This window comes from Suncus etruscus, chromosome 17, assembly GCF_024139225.1.
Source record: "Suncus etruscus isolate mSunEtr1 chromosome 17, mSunEtr1.pri.cur, whole genome shotgun sequence".
Lineage (NCBI taxonomy): Eukaryota > Metazoa > Chordata > Mammalia > Eulipotyphla > Soricidae > Suncus > Suncus etruscus.
In genome coordinates, this window is record NC_064864.1 from 63105128 (window position 1) to 63126847 (window position 21720).

General features: G+C 48.6%; 2 protein-coding genes across 3 annotated transcripts in view; both read right to left on the reverse strand.

Moving 5' to 3' along the window:
• HSPA12A (heat shock protein family A (Hsp70) member 12A) overlaps positions 1-21720 on the reverse strand; it is a 115219-nt gene that overhangs the window by 85556 nt on the left and 7943 nt on the right. The window contains exons 2-3 of one of the 2 annotated variants that reach the window (XM_049764444.1): positions 15535-15594; positions 15291-15378 (exon numbers count right to left, since the gene is read on the reverse strand). In XM_049764444.1, coding sequence (XP_049620401.1) covers positions 15291-15378 — 88 coding nt within the window. In that variant the 5' untranslated portion in view covers positions 15535-15594. The remainder of the gene's footprint in view (positions 1-15290; positions 15379-15534; positions 15595-21720) is intronic. The other variant, XM_049764443.1, reaches the window with a different exon arrangement.
• The window catches only part of SHTN1 (shootin 1), a 196650-nt gene that overhangs the window by 15199 nt on the left and 159731 nt on the right, over positions 1-21720 (reverse strand). The window lies entirely within an intron of this gene.

The following is a 21720-nucleotide window of genomic DNA, read 5'->3' on the forward strand; positions in this document are numbered from 1 at the left end:
AATTCTGTTCATTCTTCAGCAACTGCGAATCCTAAAAGCAATTCACAGTGCAAAATCCTGTCCTGGGTGTGGAGTTGGACTTTGAGAAAGTGAACACGGATTGTGGCACAGAAAAGGGATTGGTGCTGGAATACATCTGCCTCCCCAGACCGAATGGTTTATAGTTTCAGCCCCCAAACCTTCTCCTCTCCCCTCCTGCATCCAGTTCCTGGCACCCGGCGCATGCTCAGACTGCAGCAAGTCCCTTTGGCTAGGCATCTAGTGCTTTCTTGTGGGAGGAAATGATCCCGAGTGGTCCTGGCCGACACAATTGGTGGATGTGTGGGTGTTCTGGTTTTACAAACTCCGTTCATAGTTGTTATGAGATTAAGACAATTTTCTCCCTCAGTAAATGCTTCCCTTCAGAACCACCAGGGCATATAATTCACGGCCCATTTGTGGTTCCCACGTTCCTGGGGCCAGCAGCCTCTGCGGAGGAGGCCAAAGTTGAAGACCAGGGAAGGACAGTCTTGGCCTGTGATGTGTTTCTCTCAGGTTTCAGAAGGGACAGGTTGGGGTGGAGGGAAGTCTAGGGTGGTGAGTCCAGAGGGAATCACTCCCCTATTCACAGTGAATCTGAGACAAGCTTTCATCAAGACCCTTCTCTTGCTAGTTTACAACTCTGGCTGAATTGTGTGACTGTTTTAAATGCCTGAATCAGTTTGTTTCTGGAAAATCTAAACACATTAAAAACGTGGCCCATTTTATCTTCTTTGACAAGGTTGGAAAATTCACCAGGCCCAAGGGCACAGGAATAGGTGCTTTAAGATGGGGGGGGGGGGAGGGAGGAGAAATCATCCTTGTAAGAACAAGTCTGGCAGAGGCCAGTATGGAAAGCCAGCCCCTCCTGTCCCTAGAATGATCAATTCAGGCTGGCAGTGTACAGGGGAGTAGGCACTTGCCTTGACTGTTCCCAAACCCACCTTGGTCCCCAGAACCACTCAGGTTCCTCAAGTACCACTGGGTATACCCCTGAGCACAGAGCCAGGAGCTCCTGAGTGTTAGGTGTGGTCCCCAATCTCCCCTGATCACCCACAAAAGAGCTTCATTAACCTGTTCTTGGGCACAGGGGAGGCATTTTCTGGCTTTCCTGGTGACCACACAGCAAAATGTTGTAATCCTGTGGGTTTTAACTACTTGCTTCCCCAAGTCCTTCAGTGTCAGTGTAGACATCTGTCATGGAGAATCAAGTATTTCCCATTAACACACAATTCAGATTCTCATGGTGTACCTGTTACTCTTTGTTGCTTAACAGGCTGAAAATTTACAGTGAAGCATGGACACTGGACTTAAGGCCACGTCAGATCACCAGGGTGACCCTGGTGGTAGGGTGGGGAGAGAGCCCAAACTCACACTGGCAGCTCACTTGGGGGCAGATTGAAGGTACCACGTGGCTCAGACAGACAGCCCAGCAGGGTCTGTGGCTCTGCCTTTGATCTGCAGAAGCCAGCCAGGGACTGGAGGTAGTGGGCACAAAATCTCCAGAACTGTGCCCTGAACTAGCACAGCAAGGAGGGTGTTCACATGGCACAAGCCAATCTGGATTTGTTCCTCAGCATCCCACAGGTCCCCCAAACCTGCCAGGAGTGATTCCTGAGCACAGAACCAGTAGTAATCCCTATGCGCTGCCAGATATGACCAAAAAACAAAACCAAAAATCTCCAGAACTTTCCTTTCCAAAAATGAGACTTTTTTTCTCCAAGGAAATGACAAGGACCCTAATGGCATCATGTGTCAGCTGTCATTCAGGAGACCATGACTTTCCCAAGGCTGTCCCATCACAAACCCTTTTACAGAGTAAACAAGCCCCCAACATCAGGGTTAGGGCAAGGCCAGACAGGAGGTGCTCAAAGAGTGAGGGGCTCCTTTCATGTTAGATAAACCAGAACCCCTATCAGATGTGTGAAGGTTGGTGAGCCCCTTAAAAGGGATGTCCATGACAGGCCACCAGAACCATCTTTAGAAACAGGCAGGCCTGGAAGGAGGTCTGCTGAGATGAGATTATCCAGTGAACCCATATCAGAAGCAATTGGACAGTAACCAGGTGGGGAAGACAGGGAGGAAGGACTTGCTGGACCAAGGCTGGTATGAGACAAGGAAACGTGGGGGGGCACAGAGAGACCCAGAGAAAAGGACTGGCTTATCCTGGAGCCTCAGGGTACAGCAGTCCAGTTTCTCCTTTATTTCATTTGGTGTGGCTGGATGAAAGCACACAGGCAAGGAGTTTGCCCACTCAGAGCTAGGGGCAAATATGTCCCCACAAAAACACTAAATGTCCCAATCTGCAGGGTCCCCTGGGCTCAGCCCTTGCCCCCAGGTGACTCTTACTCAGGCACCCACTGTTTACTACCGCTTGATGTCATGTGTGTGAAAATTGGCAGTGACTTCTTGGAGGAGGTCGCTGGTTTGCCTAAGGCCAAACAACAACTCTTCTGATAGATTGGCCCATAAAGTTACTTCTAAGAAAGTACTTGTCATGGAGTTAAGTTATCAAAGCCCCCTCAGCCAAAGCTAGGCCTTAATTTCGTCTCACACTAACAAAATATCCTAGATATTTTTCACATGATTTCATCTTAAATTTATGTACTTTATGAGTGGATTGCTTTGGGGGAGGGGGAGGGGGAGAGGGTGGCATATGGGGTGGTGTTCAGGGTCTATTCCTGGTTCTGTGCTCAGTAGTGACCCCTATTGGTGCTGAGGAGGACCATATGCGATGCCAGGATGGAACCAGGGTCAACCAAAGCCAGTCCTTTACCTCCTGTGCTCTCTTGGGGCTTTTACAAGTGACTATTATTATTATTATTATTATTATTATTATTATTATTATTTTGGTTTTTGGGCCACACCTGGTGACGCTCAGGGGTTACTCCTGGCTATGAGTTCAGAAATCGCTCCTGACTTGGGGGACCATATGGGACGCCAGGGATCGACCCATTTTGGATCACTCACATGAAAGGCAATTGCCCTACTGCTGCCTCATGCAAGTGACTTTTAAAACACAAGTCCAGGCCTTTACATGCTCCTATCCCATTTTTGCGACAGACGTTTGACTCTTTTTTGACCTTGGAGATGTTTATAATCCTGGCCCCTAGGAATTAGTCAAAGTCTCCAACCCCATTCATCTGGCCAACACAGCGGATTTCCTCCATGTCAGATGTAACATGCAAAACTGAAAGAAAAAAAAAAACACAGTGCAACAGGAGAGGAGTGTCTGTACATGTTGGGAGGTTAGAGTGGGGCCAGCCAGTTCCTGTGCGCAGTGTCTGCTCCAGGCAGTCGTCCCCCCCACTTACAGGGCCCCAAATTACAAATTCTCTTGATTTTATTATTGTTGTCATTGTTTGGGTTGATCTCTGCTTTATTCCCCCTTATGTAAGTTGAAGTCACAGAGCACCAACACATTATGTAGCTTCCAAGTGTGCTACCTTGGAAACCAACCTGTGTCCACACCATGTGAAGTGGATCCCAATGATGTCAATCCTGTCCTTTCCCATTCTGCCTGTGGCTTGCCTTCTCCCATAGTCCCTGCTCCTAGGGTGCCCTGTACCCCTAAATGGGTGTGTACCAGACCAAACCATTTCCTTGGTCTGACTCAGGCTCCAGGTCACATCCTTAAGACCAACTCAGCGGCAGTTTGATGAACAGACACACATGCCAGGCTCTGCTGTGCACCTGGCACCGAGCTCAGCTCTTCACACTCTCGCAGACAGGCAGATTTGGCTCCTTCCTCCTAAGGAAGAAGACACAGCAGCTTTCAGCACATGCTTCAGGGGCTACATGGCAGCCGGGCTGGGATGAAGAATCCATGCCTGGATCCCCATGGTGCTTCTCCCACCATGTGCATAACACTTCCAGAGTGATGCGAAGGCAGAATCATAGTCAAACATTGTCAGTCACATGTGCACCATTCACAGTAAGCCATGTGTGTGCCTATCATAGAAAATTACATGAGCATGGATCCTATTCAATCCCATATATGCTGAATATATTAAATCATGTGTGCATTGTAGATACTTTGGGAGGGAACCTGTTGATAATCACAGATGTGAGAATAATAAACATATCAATTGGTAGAAACAGTGAATCAGACCATTAGAATAAACAAGTCTGTCTAATGAGCAGATAGAAAATCAAAGGACAAGAGCAGGAGCCATAGAACATCGAGCAGTGTCCTTTGGTTGCTTGCTGCTGACCTTAGTTGATTCTCAGCATCTCATATGATCTCCTGAGCACATTCGGGAGTGATCCCTAAATGTGGAACCAGGAGTAAGCCTTGAGCACTGATGCATGTAGTCTCCAGAAAATAAACAAAAAAGAAAACCAAAGAACTATAAAAGACAGACCAAAGAAAGAGAATGCAAAAATTAAGGCATTTGGCTGTACTTGGAAGACCTCTGTTTGCTCATTGGCACCACAGATGTTCCCTTAGCACCAAGAGTCACCCCAGATCACAGAGTCAGGAGAAGTCAGAAGTCTTAAACACCCTGATTGTTGCCTGTAACCATACCCTTTGAAAAACAATCCATTCAGCATCTGCATTTTGATAAATATCTTGGTCACTTAGGAGGTTCCTGATGGCTCAGTTCTGACTTTGGGGCAGGATGTTCCTTCACATACAATTCTCTGGAAGAATCTTACAATTTGCCTCAGTCCTGACCCTGCCATCCAGGAAATATGAGGGTCCATGGAATAGAGGCTCCTTCCCTCAAAACCACCCCACTGTGAGGCCAATCTCAAGCCCAGACTGACTAGCAGCAGATGAGAGACTATTTAGTCCCAAAATTGCCAGCCCAGTTTCCTCCCTGTGCTTCCAACATGATAGTTCACTGGATTACTATACAAGGACCAGTTGGAAGAAATATGAAGGTGTGGGGAAAGGAAACAGCCCCCATGTGCCAATACCCTGCCAGTCAGATATCCTCTGAAGTTCCGGCTCTCATCATTGGGTCGATTCTCCAGGACCCGGGGGAGGGCAGGCTTAAGTGGGCCCCCAAAGTTACTAATCAACAAAGGGCCCACTCAGTGCCTCTTGGCGTATGACAGTATAGGCATCTTAGCAGGTCTATGCCAGAATCGGAGCTGGAAATCCAAGGACACGGTCTTAGGACAAACCACAGCATGACACTGTGGGACAGTTGATGGCAGACTAATTCCAGGAGTGTCACAGTGCTTGAGGGCATGGTCTGGGGGCTGACAGAGGCCACCAGCAGCCACTGTTACTGGGAGCACCTGAGCTGGAGGTGGCATCACCAGGACTCAGGAGCCAACATGCCAGAGTTTGCGCTTCAGATGTGGTCACCAAGGGGCACCCTAAGAGGTGCCCCTCAACAGAGACCCCTCCTCCCAAACTTCCACCTTCATTCAACTTTCTGAGCTCTGGTGCCCCTTTTCACCACTTTCCCACTATTCCTTGGTGTGCTGTGAGCTCCAAATGCCACTGTTGGGGGCTCTCTTCGAGCACTCCTTGAGGTGACAGGAAAGCCCTTGGATCTCAAGGCCAACAATGATGCCTGTGGACATTTCCCCTCAGTGCCACCTGCTGGCTCAACAGGCAATGATCATAGGCAAACAGACCCCAGGCCTTCAACTGCTCTTGCCCCCACATGGACAGACCACTCCATCCTCTCAGGCACCTTCCATGTCCCAAGTGCCAACTCCAGGTCTCATTTGCAGTTGCCAGCAAGCCTGGGGTCTCTTCTGCCAATCTCCACCCACTTCTGCCCCACTCCTGAGTTCTCACTCAATGCTGTTTCTTCTGTTTGTCACATGTTGAGATTTGTTTTTTTTGTTGTTGTTGTTTTTTACATGTTGAGATTTGTAAGTACACAAACACACACTCTACAAGGACAGGAAAATTGTTCTCACATCCATCCCAGAGTCCTGACATCAAGAATGGTGCTTGGCATTGCTGAGATGCCCCCTAAAGACTATGTGTGGTTCCAATACTCATCAATCATGGCACCTGACACTCGAACTTCATGGGCACAGGCAGGATTCAGAGTTTAGGGAGGAGAGTCAGATTGCACCCCCACAATACACCATGGACTCCTGGCTCAGATTCCCTTGCTCTGCAGAAACAGAGAGCCTCTTACTTTAGAGTCCCCAAAGCCCACTTGCCATAAAGTAGACCAGGAGATCCCATGGAATCAGTAACTTCAAGTCAGTGAAAGAATCAAATTAAGACCACAGGGAACCACTTGTGTGGGCTGAGGCATTTCTTCATGCCTTGTCAATCCCCTGGGCCCTCCATCACTTTGTGCCCAAGAGCAATGCTTCAAGCGCAGAGGCTATGGCTCCCTGGTGAGGCCCAGGCTCCATAAAGATGAGGTCCTAGTATTTATTTCACTTTGGTGATTTCAAAGCACAGTGAAATCTTGGAGTTTCTTCTGTCATTGTCCACACCTGCATTTACTCCATCCTGAGTGGATCAGACATGTGGTAAATCCTGGCAAGTCTGGAGTCCTGGCCTCCCCACCCCTTCCAAGGCTTCTAGACATTAGCCCCTGTGAGCCTTCATCTCCATTCGAAGTTCACACTCCTACATAAGAGAGCTAGGGACAAGCCAGTCTGAGGAAGAAGCTTCTGGAATGGAATGTTAGAAGGGATCATGGATTCTGAACATGGGGGGAGCAGGAGGCCATAAGTCCTGCTGGAAGACATGGACGGAAGGCAGTGTGATTTCTAATCAGATCCAGGAGAAAATAGCAGGGCCCAGAGCGAAGAAAGTGAGAAGTGGGGAGAATGTAATGGGGCTGGCATGTAGGTTAAGTTATTTTTTATTTAAAAAAAAAGTCCATGGTGGCTGGAGGACTTGCTGGACACTGTAATTTAAAACCCAGAAGCCTCAGAGAAGTCCTGAGCTCAGCAACTTAAGCCTCATCTTTAGCAAAGCCATGTGGAATATTTTCCTCACTGGTTTGAATCAGATTCAGAGTGTAACACCCAGAGCACCCTCAGTGTTGGAACATTGTATGACCAAAACCAAACTGTCAACATTTCAGCTCTGTCTCTCACAGTGATTTAATAATCTGAAGTCACCCAGAGCATCAGTGTTGCATTTGCCCTTCATGCCATTTGGAAAAAAACACACACACACATTTAGAATAGATAAAAGGGCTGAAGTGATAAAGTATGTATTAGAATAAAAGGCAGAAGATGTAAATCTTCCTGACCTTAAAATAATAAATGTTCTTTATATATTACTCTGAAACACAGCTGGAGTCAGGGCGACATCTGGCTCAAAAGGTTGAGTTTGGTCTCTGCTGGCCTGAAGCAGTAAACCTTAATATACAGTTGGCCAAGTATCCCCAGAAGTGACACTTGAGGCTAGAGAGAAAGCTTATACTCCCCTCTCCAATTGCCTGCTTTGAAGTCCCCTAAAAGCACAGCCATAAAAAAGGAATATTTTTAAATTCAGAACTTCAATAATTCAAAGGACACATAAACAAACATGTAAAAATAAGCTATGAGCAGGTGAGATCTTCATCAATGAGACCTCAGGTAAGTGCTTTGCAACTAGACTCTAGCAAACATTCCAGAATCAGTGATAAGGACATAAGTGGGAAAGGGGCAGAAAATGTATAGTTAACTCTTATAAAAATAAAGATGATAATGATGACATACAAAAGGCCAGAAGACACTGACCCCATCAAAGGACCTCACATCTCATCAACAAGAATGACCTTGACCTGACCAAGAATATGCAAGAGATGAATTGGTGAAGAGGAGAACTCAGAAACCTCAGACCCAGGGTGGAATGAGAAACACTGCCAAGTCTTTGGGAGTCTGAAGATGGGGTTACTGCTGGATCCTGAAAAGCAACTGCTCAGTGCATACTTGAGAGCAGCAGAAAGACACTTCTACGCCAAGACTGGTCCATTTGTGATTTCTTAAGTGCATGAATCCTACCACTCAAGGGGTATTCACTATGGAAATATACTTCACTGACCATGGTCCAGTCACACTGTTATCCCATAGTAAACAAAAGCAATGCGCTAATACTGGAGGTACTTGGTGAACCTGAACAACTACTACCATGTGGAAGTAATTGTGCCCAACACTCCAACCCAAGTGCTCCAGGTAGGGGACTGTCAGGGACATACATAGCAAGATACATAGCAGCCAGGTATGCTCCTGGGAAACAAAGGATTATGATGGCGGGTGGGCTAAGGCTTTCCTTCCAGCATGAGCGTCACTGGGGAGGACCGTGATTCTTCCTGGATTCACTGGAGGATGCTTGACATACATGGATTGCCATGATCTGGGACTTGGGACTCATCAAGTTGTTATCAAAAGGGGTGGATGACAATACTCTGGATCTCCAAGGGACAAGAGGCTGTAAAATTACCTGCAAGGATAAGGCACGGAAGCTGAAATTATCCTCAAGACTTGGAGAGGATTAGACATGTCTTGTGGTTTCAGAGCAAACTCTGCTCTGTCTGGAAGGCTCACCGCCTTTTCCACCTCTCCTATACATCTCTCCTCCAGGGAATGCTGTCTCATCCTTCAACCCCACTTGCATGGGGCCCCTGCAGAACTTTATGAGAACCCTCATCTGGAGCAGCACGTTTTTTCATTCATTTCTAGGCTCTGATTGCAGGACCTCAGTAACTGCAGGCAGGGACCCTCTTATCTGCCATGTGCTAGGGGCTTCCCTCTGAACTTATTGGGGTGCCTTGCACATCAGAGGTAGTTGGTGGGCATTTGCTGAGTGAATGTGAGAATGGAACATCACTGTCAGATATGCCCCTTGCGTGGCAGAGGCAAACCTTCCAGAAGGCTATAACCCCCCACTCTTCCCCACACTCTGACAGTTCACAGAGGGGACCAAGGAATCATACACAGGCTGGGGAGGACCAGAATGGCCAATGGGCTTCCTTTCTGACTGCTTTAAAAGCCTGAAGGTCCCAGTGTTCTGGATAAGCTCTGAAAGGTAGATAAACCAGCCAGACTCAATGCTCTACCTTAGCTCTACTAGGCAGTGGCTCCCATGAGTATATTATGAGCATGTTCTGGCTGAGGCCACGGCTATTCCATCAGCAGAACCAACACCAGCCCATGAAGACAGGACATTTGCGGCCTCTGTGTGTCTCATAGCCTGTCAACATCAGACACAGCTCCTCCAAGACTGGAGCTTGGTCAGCATTTGCTAAATAAATACTCCACCTGCATTTCACTCTCCTGACCCCACCACAAGGTAAACATGTTAGCCAGTGTGGGTGTTAGAGGAACCACGTGACCTTCATATCAGAGACCAGCAAAGGGTCAACTCGCATATCTGGGACTAAACTTCAGACTCCAGAAAAGCCTTCCCTGAAGTGCATACATGAATGAGTGGATGAATAAATATGACTGTGGGCTCCCCAGCTCTCCAGGAAAAGCCAAGCTCGGCTGTTGCAAGTTTCCCATGACAGATGCTCAAGATCTGAGGCACTTCGGATTTCCCACAGCCTCAGGAGAGTGATTTGGGCTCCAGCTTCCACCACTATCTCAGCCTTCCCTTGGAGCAGATCTGGAGTCTCTGCGGACCAGGTGGCCATCACCCACACACACAAGGCAGAGCCCATGTGGGTCCCTTCCAGTCACCTGCCCTACCCCACACACAGGTGGATGGGCCACTCCAGCTGTTGGTGATGCTGCTTGAGTCCACTTCAAAGATGCGGCACTGCCTCCTGCTGGTGCCACTGCCACTGTGTGAGTGTCACCAACACTGCAAGTCAGGCTCACAGCCTCCGCTGGTCCTGCTGGAGCAGTATACTGTCCATGTTGATGATGCTTCTCAGAGCAGGAAACCTTGGAGTTCCTCAAGCCAATGGAAGAGAGCCGGAGCTGGAGCATGTGGAGAAGAGCCCCCTAGTCCCCATTTCCTCCCAACAGCGTGTCTCTTAGGGGTTTCCTGGGGATTTCTCAGGAGATATCCCTGGTGTTGATGCCAAGGACTTCCTATAAACGCAGCCAGATGGGCTTGTTTTCCCCACTCCCCCAGCCTTTGGAGCTGACCTTCGGCTGACCATATGGCTTCGGCCTATATGGACCACCCTTACTTTGCAGGCTAACCTTGACTCTAGTGTCTTTTTAGTCCTGCTTTTCAGAGGCCATGCAGCATTTTTATTCTCTGTGGGCCATCGGTATATGAAAGTGGTATATGAAAGTGGAGGCAGCACAGTGGGAGTGCTGGAAAGAGGACTCAGGCACTGTTTGAAAAGGGAGAGCCCAGGTTTGCATCAGCCATGTTGCACTGGGGAGGCTGCTTGCTAGGATGTCCAACAAGCATTAATTCTTGGTCAACTGACTCGCTATTCCCAGGGGGGAAATGGGTCTCTGTTGGACAGTGTTGTTTCATGTTGCTTCCAGCTTATAAACAGGACCAAGGAACACTGTTTAATGTGGCTGCCCCCCTCCCGCAAGTTGACCTTTGGGGCTCACTCTTCCTCACCCTCCCAGAATGCCTTTCTTGAAGAAATTTGGGGCTCTTGTGTTGCCCTCGGCATGCCAGACACCACCATGGGAAGAACCAATGCTCTGAGTTTAGGTTTGGCAGTGAGGGGATGGAGTCACTCATCTAGGGCCACTCACACCCAAGACAGGGTCCCCTACATGCTTGACAATCCGGTACTAGGCCAAGCCACAGACCTTGCTTACTCAAGTCCCCAAGACTTCCAAAATGCCAACTATGGTGCATTCAGCCAGCCACAGGGCCTGGGTGCCTGCTGTAAACACAGGTCACTTAGGGCTGCCCTCCATGCTCAGGGGACCTTGGGGTTGGTCACTGACACTAGCAGGCCAAGATTAGGAAGCTGTTCTCACACACAACTACCTGTTCCTGGTTTTATGGAGAATACCAGTTGCTGGTGAAGACCTAAAAATGGCAGAAGGTCTGAACTGAAGATGTCAAGAAGGCCCAGGACCTCTTAGAGACTCAGAGGTGCTGCTCTGTCGCCATGTTGCCTCGGGCACATGAGCCCAAGAAACACGGTCCCCACTCTCCCCACATCTCTCTCCATGGCGTGAAGCCTGAGCAATATTTGCATTCAGTGAAGGGTAGTTGGTAGGGACAGGAAAGTTGAAAAGCCACAGCAGGGCAGGGAAGGGACAAAGGCTTCCATGGTTCTCAAAGGATGAATAGGTCTGGCAGGGCCCAGGGTAAGGATCCAGGACAGTGAAGAGCAAGAGCAGGCAGAGGAGGGTTCCAGGATGGGGGTGGGGGGGCATGAAATTGGAACTGCTGAGTCAGCCCCAAGAGGCTAGGGCGTTCAGGTTCACAACATGATTTAAACAGGGCAGTATGTGGTCCAGCAGGTCTGCAGAGGACTGATCGTGGACATCCCACCCCACCTTCTGGGCAATGATTTTCAAGAATGCCGCTAAGGCCAGGATCTGAGGACTGTTTCATCTGTTCCATGGGGCACTAGCACCACACATGGCAGGGCTGGGTGGGCTGCTATGCCAAGAATGAAACCTGGACTTGCTCTCAGGGTCATCATAGGGTTTGGGAGACCATTGGATGAAGAGGAACATTCCAATCAAAGAGAAACCAGAGTCTCCAAGCCAGAGAAAATGTGAGGGAGAAACTTCACAGTGGCTCCGCCAGCAGTGGAAGTGACCTGCCTGGAGAAACTTTGACGACTTGAGGGTGTCTCGTTGTTTGTTTGTGGGCCACATCTACCTGAAGTTCAGGCCCTGCATTCAGGAATCACTCCTGGTGGTGCTCAGATGATACGGATGCCATGGTTGAACCAGGTTGGGCCAGCCCCCTCTAGAAGTATTTGAACCTTCCCCCTGCCCCCTTATGTCCCTTGTGTCTAGTCCAGTTTCTGGGAAAGGAGACAATGTAGTTCCTCTCTCTGCTCATGACTCTGCAGGGACAGGGTGCAGAGTGCCAGTGCATCCAAATCTCTGTCTGCATGTGTGTAAATGCACCTGTCTGTGGAGGCTCATATGTATGAAAACATGCCTGTTAGCCTGCATACATATCTAACATAACCTGTTTTATATATATATATATATAGAGGGCCACTCCAGTGGGATGGAGTGGATAGTGGCAGCTCCAGTGGGATGCATGGACTGAGGGCGGCATCAGTACTGGGCTAAGGAAGCAAAAATCAAGGCTCAGGGCAAAGCCATGGGCATAGACAAAGAAGGTTACAAAACAAGGAGACCCAAACCAGGATGTAGCAGACAATGCACAGGAAGAGGGGGGAACATGAGTGCCCAGTGAGCCCTCTGGGGAACCCTGTGAAGAAAGGTGGCTGGAGAAACCTGAGGGAGCCAGACACCAAACTGAGCACACAGACTCAAAAGGGTTCCCCACTCCATTCCAGGAAGTCACTCACAGTCTGAAGGACTTTGAGAGCTCTCATTGTCAGTGAGCTGTGGGCTCTGTCTCTACCCAAATAGCTAGTTGATGGCCAGGAAAGATGCCATACACACTTGATGTGTGCAGGGACTACCCAGGCATCACCCCAATATCAACCTGATAATCTGACCAACATTGACAAGAGGGTAAGATCTGCTTGACCACCCCATCTTCCAAGCACCCCTTATAAGATCAACCATCTATCAAGCCCTGGTTTTCACTATCCCAAAGCAGAGAAATTAGTATCAGAAGAAGAACCTTCAAATCCTGATGTCCAGGTCCTCAGCCCCAAGACCCAGACGTCTACCACTTCAAGCGCCCTCCTCTTTCCTTACACCTTCCCTTGTAGGCCCAACTCTGACAAACCAACCCTGCTGCTTTTGATCCACTTCTCCTCTTCAACTTTTTCCAGCAGCACCCCAAAGCAGGCCCAAGATTGATTCCTGCCACTCCAGCTGAGGCCAGGAACCATCCATTAAGAACAGGCACCTGTGCAGAAGATTGGGTCCCAGTTATATCCAGACTAGAGGAGGAGGGGCGCTGGGATGTCCCAGGCCCCGGCAAATTCTGGACCCACAAATATCTCATGGTATGGGACCCAGGAACACTGGGGTTGTTTCAAGTTGTTCAAATAATAAAAAGACAAAGAGCAGCTGGAAATAAAAGAAAAAACAAGAGAATCATACCAGCCCCTCATCTGCTACTCCATCGGGGCATATGTATTTCACGGTCAACTGAGGTCTTCCAAGAGCTTTCCAGAAATAAAGCAAGCACCAGAAGGTGGGGGGCATGCTACTTAATCACACTTTGTTTTTTTTTTTTTCAGACAATAATTTTTCTCCTGGAAAAAAAATCAACTCAAACAATATATTATTTATTAAGCACCTACTATGTGAAAAGCAATTGATTTCCAAGGTAACCATTTCATTAACTGTCCTTTCTCCTTTAGAAAAGAGTTAAGGCATCTGGCTGTTCAAGCAACATGTCAACCAAGTTCTGCCCAATACTTGAGCATTTTTACTATTATGAATGTCGTCAGAAGTAGAAACCATGATGGCTGTGCAGTTTCCTAGGATTTTTAATTTTTATTATTTTTTTTTTGTTCAATGTTTGGCCTTGTCTTCTTTGTCTCCTTTCTACTATTATTTTCCACCTAAAACTTATTTCTCTTTTTTCTACACTCTGATTTTCTTTTCTTTTCTTTTCTTTCTTTTTTTTTTTTTTTTTTTTTTTAGGGAGAAAAAAACCCCTAGCATCTGGAGTCTGGAGTCTGAGCCCACTTGAAATGTCTGGACTGGGGGTTGCTAATGACCTCCCAGAGATAACCTAAATTGCTGATTTAGCAAAGCCCATTCTTGACCTTGACACAAGACAAGACAGGCCCAGGGGAAGAACTTCTAAGGGAACAGCTCGAGAAAAAGGATCGAAGAGGCGCTGAGCGCCCACAAGACACCCTCCCCCATTCAGCAAACACCTGGCTGAGTTGGAAAACATGCCCCTCCACCCTTCCCATTGGCCCTGACTGAAGCTGTCAGTTCAAGGCTTGTCACCAGTTGCACTGGGAGGCCCCGGGCAGCCACAAGAGCCCTAATTAGGCAGAAATGACACTTCTACAACTGACCTGCCAGGACCTTTGGCAAACCATTTAACATCATTAGTTAACATTTTTAAAAAGTGTGAATGTAAATGAACAGCCAGTGGCTTTCAATAGAGTTTGTCGGTGGCATCCCCCCTCGCCCCGCCTTCTGCCTTCAGTCTCAGTCTTTCTCTCTCTACATGAATAGCCCAGTGTTTCCCCCAGAATGGAGGGGCGCACTGGGGAAGGAGGAAGAGGACCAGCCTTAGTGTTAGGGCTGAAACAAGCCCAGAAGAGGGGGAGAAACTTCTCTTACAGTGACAGTAAACCCAGCCTCTCCCCCCCACCTCAATCCAGATCATACAAGCTCAGCGCAGGCCGGCCAGGGAGCCTATGGCAATGTGCTAGGCTGGCGAGGGTGGGTGGTAGGTGGGGTGGGGGGTCACCTCCAGGGAGGAGAGCTGGGCTTGTGAGCATGGTCAGAGACCATAGGTCGCCAAGGAGTTCATCTCCTGACTCAGGACCCAAAGAGATGTGGTAGGGTTGGAGCCAGACCCCTGCAATCAATCCAACAGCGCAGTGTTCCAGGAAAGTGGGTCATGAGACAGGGCACATGAAAGCCCTAGTTGCTTTCTATGGGGAGTTTATTATGTGTGGAATAGCAGTATGATGAAAGGAAAAATAAAGGAAGAAAAGAAAGAGAAGAGCATGAAAGAAGAAAAGGGAAAGGAAGACAGAGGAAAAAAGAAAAAAACAAAAGGAAAGAAAGAAAATAGGAAGGAGAATAAGAGAAGAGAAAGGGAAGAAAAAAGAGAAAGGAGAGGGAAAGAAAGAAAACAGGAAGAGAAAGGATAAGGAAAGAAGGAAGAAGACATATGAGAATACCTGAACTAAAATGAACAATATTTTCTTGGTGGGGCAATGACCCAAAGGTCTGAATTTTGCATGTGGGGGTCCTGGGTTTGATCCCAGGCTCTGCCTGGACCACACCCAAGCACTGCTGAGAGTAGTGCTTACTATGGGGCCCCCAAATATCTCCAAAGTAATGAGAATGCTAAGTACCCTCAGCACCTTCACATGTTGTCATCTTTACACTGGCAGGGTGAACATCTGGTGAAAGAGTGAATCATTTGCGGGGCACAAGAAGCGAAGTGGTGGGGGCACTCTCCCCGAGGGCATTCAGAGTCTGCACACGCTTCCACCTATGTGAACCAGCTTGCAAACAGGCTGAGCGTGGCACTGCAGGAAGGAGGTGCTGGGGATTGAGGTCCCCGAGTTCGGACGCTGGTTTGATACTTACACAACTCAGGAGGTTCCTACCTGAAGCGGCTATTTCCCACTTGGAATCACACTTCATTTTGCTCTTGGCTGTGCACCCACAGAATCCGTATACACCGACGCTCTCCATCTGTTGGGGGAGAGAGCTTCACTGTGGAGGGAGCATGCATGCGGTGGGTGTGCTCCCTCCTTGCCCCCGCAGGTGGCCAGTTGGCTGTGGCTGGCAGCACTCTGGGGGTGGAACAAGAGGGACTCCAGGGTTCAAAACGGGGCTCCTGGCACTTACCACCTACTCACTGTGTGTCCTGGGGCTGGGTGCTCAGCGCCCAATCTCAGGAGCTTCCGTCTGTAAGACAGAGGTAACACCTTACTACTTTGAGGGAGAAAAACAAAATAAAAATGGTAAGTGGACACAGATCATGACAAGTGGACATCCTTGTGCAAACATGTGGGGAGACTGGCTGTCCAAGCCACCAGCTCAAGAAGCTATGCCAGATCCTCCTCCATCCCCAGTTTCTGGGAGCAGAAATGCAGACCCCTGTTCCGGATCCCCCCAGGCTGCTGGAGAAAGCCACAGCCCGCATAGTAGTGATTCGTGCCCTCTTTCTCCCTCCCCCCCCCCCCCCCCCGCCCTGTCTCTGGCAGTCAGTTCATCTTTAAAGGGCTGAAAGGATCACAAAGAAAACTGCTGAGGGCCCTGGGGTTGGGAGCAATAGGACATAAGATTGGGTTCACTGGCCCCTCAGAGAAAGGGACTCTCCTATCTGGTCTGGTATGTTTGGTCAGGTCTACTCAGGGGGTTCTAGAGGCCTGGAACGGGCAGGACACACGAGGCTCTTGCTTAAGTGCTCCTGTGGGCAGTTCTCGGGCCTGAGCTCAGAGGCCCTTAGAATGCCTGTACTGGAAGGGTGGTGCTCAAGTCATTCCAGACTCTGTGCTCAGAAATCACTCCTGATGAGCTTGAGGGACCATAAGGGATGTCGGGGACCAAACCCAGGTTAGCTGAGTTTAAGGCAAATGCCCTCCACACTGGACTATCGCATTGCCCTCAGGATGCCTGTTCTGAAGGCAGCATATTCCCTGCGCTGGATATACAGGGAGGGCTGCACTTGGCCCTGAATTCAAGAGGAGCACATGCAGGGTATTAGTGTGTGTGTGTGTGGGGTGGGGGATACAGGAGAGAGGGCAGAGGTAAGCAATCTGCGTTTGGGGCAGAAAGACTGGAAATAGCAGGCAAGGTCCTTAATAACAGTAAATGGGACGGGTGGGGGGCAGAGGGGCCGTGGCTCCTTGCTGCTGCTCCTGATGGAACATTTAGTGCTTTTAAGCTAAATACCTCCGCATATTAAGCAAATAGAGAAAAGCCAGCTAGAAGATGTCAGCAAATTGAAGCGGGCCACGCAGGAAGGCCCCTAGGAGGCGTCTGGCTCTGACCCCCTTTTCCCATCTCACGCCTGCTCTGCGCCCGCTTGTTTAGCTTCGCTTCTCCTCTCCAGCTGAGGAGCTTATGGAAAAGCTCTTGCTCCCTGCCTGGTTTTGGCACATTTTCTGCAGGTGCTTCCTACTGTGGCCACAATAGGCTGCCAGGGACGCTCAGACCTGTCAAGAGCAAAGGGGGAGTGAGGGGGTGGGCGCCAGGGCTGGGGGCATTGTTTTAAAGGAGCATGGTGCCTAGGCACCTGCTGATGGGGTGGGGAGTGGAATCTTTCCTTCCCCCTACACCTCCCCCTCTATCCTTCCTCCAACCGTCCCCCACTACCACACACACCCCTGGCTCCCTTTAATGATTTAACTTGATCGCTTTGGGTCCTTTCTGGAAGGGGAATTGCTCCATTGATCATATAAAGTAATTGCCTGTAAAAACAGTGCTGGCCACAACTCCGTTGCTGGCTGAAAATGTCACAGCAATTGAACAGCTCTTAGCCCGAATGCGGTCCCTCCATCGCAGGCGAGACCTCCTTCAGAGGTCTCCCAGCATCTGGCATCCCCACAGGGGCACCCTGGGTGTGTGTGGTGGAGGTGTGGCCCTCCCTGGAGCAGAGGAATACTTTGTGTGTCGGTTGGGGTAAACTAAATCCAATTAAAGAACCCCCACCATGTGCACAGTTGCGCCCCGAGCACACGCACGCGCACACACACAAACACACACACACACACCTCAAACGTAACTGATTCCTTTGGGTCAGACCATTCTTGATGCATATTCCTGGGTCTGGGGATTGCCCCCCAGGGGTCCAGGGAGCTTTGGGGGTAGACGAGGCTTCCTTGCTTTCATCTCAATGGCCTTCCTTTGTCTTTGGGGAAGCAGGGTCTGGTTTGATCTTGGAGACACAGTGGGGAGGCTCCAAAATGTCCTTCGGCCAGAGACCCATCCCTGGGCAGTGGCCTGCCTGGCTCCACTCCAGGCGACCCTTGTTTAGTCATTGGCACATCACTGTGGGGATGTCCTGCACCTGGGAGGAAGCAGTGTGAGCAGGTGGAGGATATGCAGGGCACTGGCATAATTGGTGTTGAGCACTCAGCCACCAGGACAAGTGGACACCCAGCACCAGCAAGCGAGGCTGGTGGGACACCCTTTCGCTCATCAACACAGTCTTGCAGTCTCATGCAACTTGGGACAAAGCTGTGTGCCTGGGTCCTTCTGGACAGCTGTGGCTGTGTGTGTGGAGCTAGGCCATTAAGAAAGGGCATTAGTGGACTCTGCTTCCTTGATAAATAGGACTCAGAATGCTGAGTTCTCCAAGGCCCTTCAAAGCAATCGACCTGCAAAAAGTGAACTTCAGCTTTTTTAAAGGGCCTGGATTAAGTTGCCAGTGTCCTCAGCATCTTTCTCCTGAGAGGCTGAAGGACTCGGGCTTTGTTCTTGATGTCTGAAACCTTGAAACTAAATATATATGCCACTTAGTTAGAGAATCACAGACCCACCGCACAGGACACTGTCCCACACAGACACTGCTTCCCTTTGGGGAACCACCTCCATGCAGGGATGAAATGATTCTTTCCATGGGCACCCAGAAGGATGCTAGCTAGCACTTGCCTCCAGCAATTGTGGTGTTCCCTCTAGTGGCTTACACAGAGATGAGCTCATATCTTTTTTGGGAAGGGAGGCTCTGGAAAATGAAAGTGGAAAAGAAACAAGGCCCAAAACTGCCTTGGCTTTGGTTCCCTGATCTAGAAAAATCAGTCCTTGAAAAGCTCATTGTCAGAAACACAAAGAGCATCTGATATTCCTCACAGGTCCTGGAGACAAGAACAAATGTGAGCTCAGAAGCGCCTGCAGTAAAGGCCATGAAAGTTGGGCCGCTACAGATTGACTAGGGCCCTCTAAAGAAGCACCTCTTGGGGGCAGGAGCTTGTGGGAAGGGAAAAGAGCTGGGGCGGGGGGGGGGGGGGGGGGAGGCTGCCTGGGGCTACAGGTAGAGGCTCTGCACAAACTGTGTTGGCCATCACTGTGGCAGGGAACATGGCCACGGAGCCTACGTTCCGTGCATGAGTGCAGTCTGACAGCAGGGCTCACTCGTGAAGCCTTCGCTTGCTTTTCTGCACATGAAGCAAGAGGCCCAAACAGAGTCCAATTTACACAAACAAGTGGGGGTCACCTCTTAGTCCTCATGTGGTTCTGCTTAGCACAGGTGAGATCGCCTGTGTAGCCAAGATGGAACCTGTCCTTGTGTTACATTCCTGGGCATGTTCGAACCTAGCAGTGGTGGTGAAGCTGAGACATGCATTTAAAGATGTTTGATCGATTGATTGACTGACTACTTTTTTGGCCACACCTTGTGATACTCAGGTTTTCTTCTGGCTTTGTGCTCAGAGATCACTCCTGATCACATGGGATTAAACTCAGATTGGCTGTGTGCAAGGCAAGTGCCCTACTATCAACACTCTGGTCCTGAAAATATTTTACAAAGTGGGTAAAAAGGTTCTCAGGGCTCTACTTGTGGGCACCAAATGATAACATACAACTCTGGGAAGAATTGGGACATCAAAATTATTTGACTGTTGGCTGAGGAGGGATTCTGACAGCCAACAGCTTTCCATCCTCATTAATCAGGTTCTGTTTCATTTCTGTCTCTTTGATTTTGGTTTGGGGGCTGCACCTGGCAGTGCTAGGGGTACCGTGTGGTGGATGCCAGAGATGGAATCCGGGGCTCCTGCATACAATGCATCTGCTCCATGCACTGAGATGCCTCTCCTGCCTCTTTGTAATTCAGATTCCTACATACATTCATACTCCCATATTTAGGGGGTTGGGGCTATGAATAAATAGTTTGATGTGCAAACTATGCAAGTGCTTACATTTCTTTTCATTAGCTTAAGGTCCACACAAGAAATGCTAAGATCCTTTGTACTTAATGATTAACATGTGGCCGATGGGTAATGGAACCAGAATAAAAAAAATGAATTTCTACATTAGAAAATGTTGATTTGAACTTCACTGCTCAGCTCCTGGATGCAGGGAGCAAAGGAACCTGCTAGGCCAGGCCAAGGCACTGGAATCTTTCTGGGTAAGCCAGACACTCCTCCAGCTGCTGGGGAAGCACCAGCTTGTTCCCGGCCCCCACCCTGGGAAAAAGCTCCTTTCTACTTCCTGTTTCCTACAATTGCCTTCAAATCAAGTGCAAAGTTTCTTTTCTTTCAAGTTACTACAGCACTGAGTGGCCAACAGAGAGCCCACATGCAGTTTTTCTCAGTGTGATGGACACAGGAACAAGGCCCTCTCCTACCTCAGCAGTAGCAGATTTTAAAATATCCCACCAACTCACAGGCACGTTAGCTGCCAGCTCAACTCTTACTGACGCAAGGGCTGCTGGATACCTACATCAACCAGCAGGTGTCATTGCTTAGGTATTTTGGTAAAGGTGGATGAGGGAGAGTCCTGAGGTCTAATTTTAGAGAGAAAGGTGCATCGCTCACAAATACGGCGACTCTCTGGATGCAATGAGCCCCCATGTCTAGTTTGTGTGTGCATTCATGGATGGGACTCACAATCTCTGATCCACCAGTCCAGTGGCCGAGATTGTGTCAACCTGGGCAGCACTTTTTTGTTTTCTCTGCATCAGGGCTTGGCAGAGAGCGAAAAGTTTCTCATGAGTTAGAATAACACACAGAGGGGAAAGTGGAGATGTTGGGTTCAGTTCATGAAACCAAACTCCCCGTATCCATGGTGGATCCTTTTCTGCTAAGGGAGCAGATTCTATTTGGAGGTAAACTTTTAGCAAATACAAATGAAAAGAGAATTATATAATTTTAAATTCTTGCCTCTGACTGCAATTCTTTGCACGTTACAGTGACTGCCAACAAGGCTCCTAACTTCCCAAGAAGAGAGATACAAAAAAAATGTAATCGAGTGAATAGACATTTTTCGTGCGATGATCTTACTCTTCAAAGTGGCTATAATTTCAACACAGGGAACAATTTTCCACTTGTCCAATTTGTCCACTTTCAAATAGCCTACTTTCAAAGTGCATGCACTTCTACGAAACACTGTCTGATGCTTATCCTATAGAATCAAATCTTTGGTTCTCTAGTCTCAAAATCAGCACTGGCACTGAATTTTCCCCTATCTCCTGACAGCTTGGCTCTACAGAAGAGAAGGCATTATGATTAGGTATTCACAGTTCAATCCAAAGCCCTATGTTCATTAAGGGGGGGACTCCAATAGCTGTTGGATCCCTTTACTTCATAAAAGAAATCTATCTGGGTGCGAGTTGTCTCCAACAGAAAGCCCGACTTTTAAAGCTTTGAGGGTAGCAAACTTTCTCCTTCAGAAAGCCCAGATCTGAAGGGTCAGAGTGAAAATCCCTGCCTTGGTAGCTGCTTTCACAATCTTTTCTACTTGCAAATTCACACAAAGGTGTTCAGAGTGGGATGCCAGTCTACAGCCAGGAGCTTTGGAACAGATGGTCACCCAGATTAGGTCAAGAATATTTTGATCACTTGGTGATCAGAAATAAACTGCAATTTTTTTCTCCCAGTGCCTCAGAATAGTTGTTGAACAAAATTCAGCCCTGCTTGTGGGGGGGGTGGGGCGGGCAGAGACCACTGTTAGACTGATTTGCACACACAAGAGAAAATGGAGGCAGGCCAGGCCCTATATTCTTCTACCCCAAACTTCAGTTTTGTTTCACTTATTCCTCTCAGGTACAACTTCACACACAATTTTTCCTCCTCTCTTTATTCTTGTCTGAGAACGACAGCCTTTGAGTCTTTGTATATTTCCTTTCCTTCCTTCCGCATCGATAACATTAAAGCATAGTTCTGCTGACCCGAGTCCCTCTGAAAAAAAACGGCACCATTAACAATACACAAAGATGGTTCCTACTTTAGACAATATTTTTAATCTTCCATCCTGCCTACATTTTTCCTTTGAGTATTCGCGGCAACATTGTTTTCCTGAGAAGAGATTCTGATCATTACTACTTTTGTTTCTCTAGCGACCTGCAGGAATTGAGAATGCAGTCCCCAAATA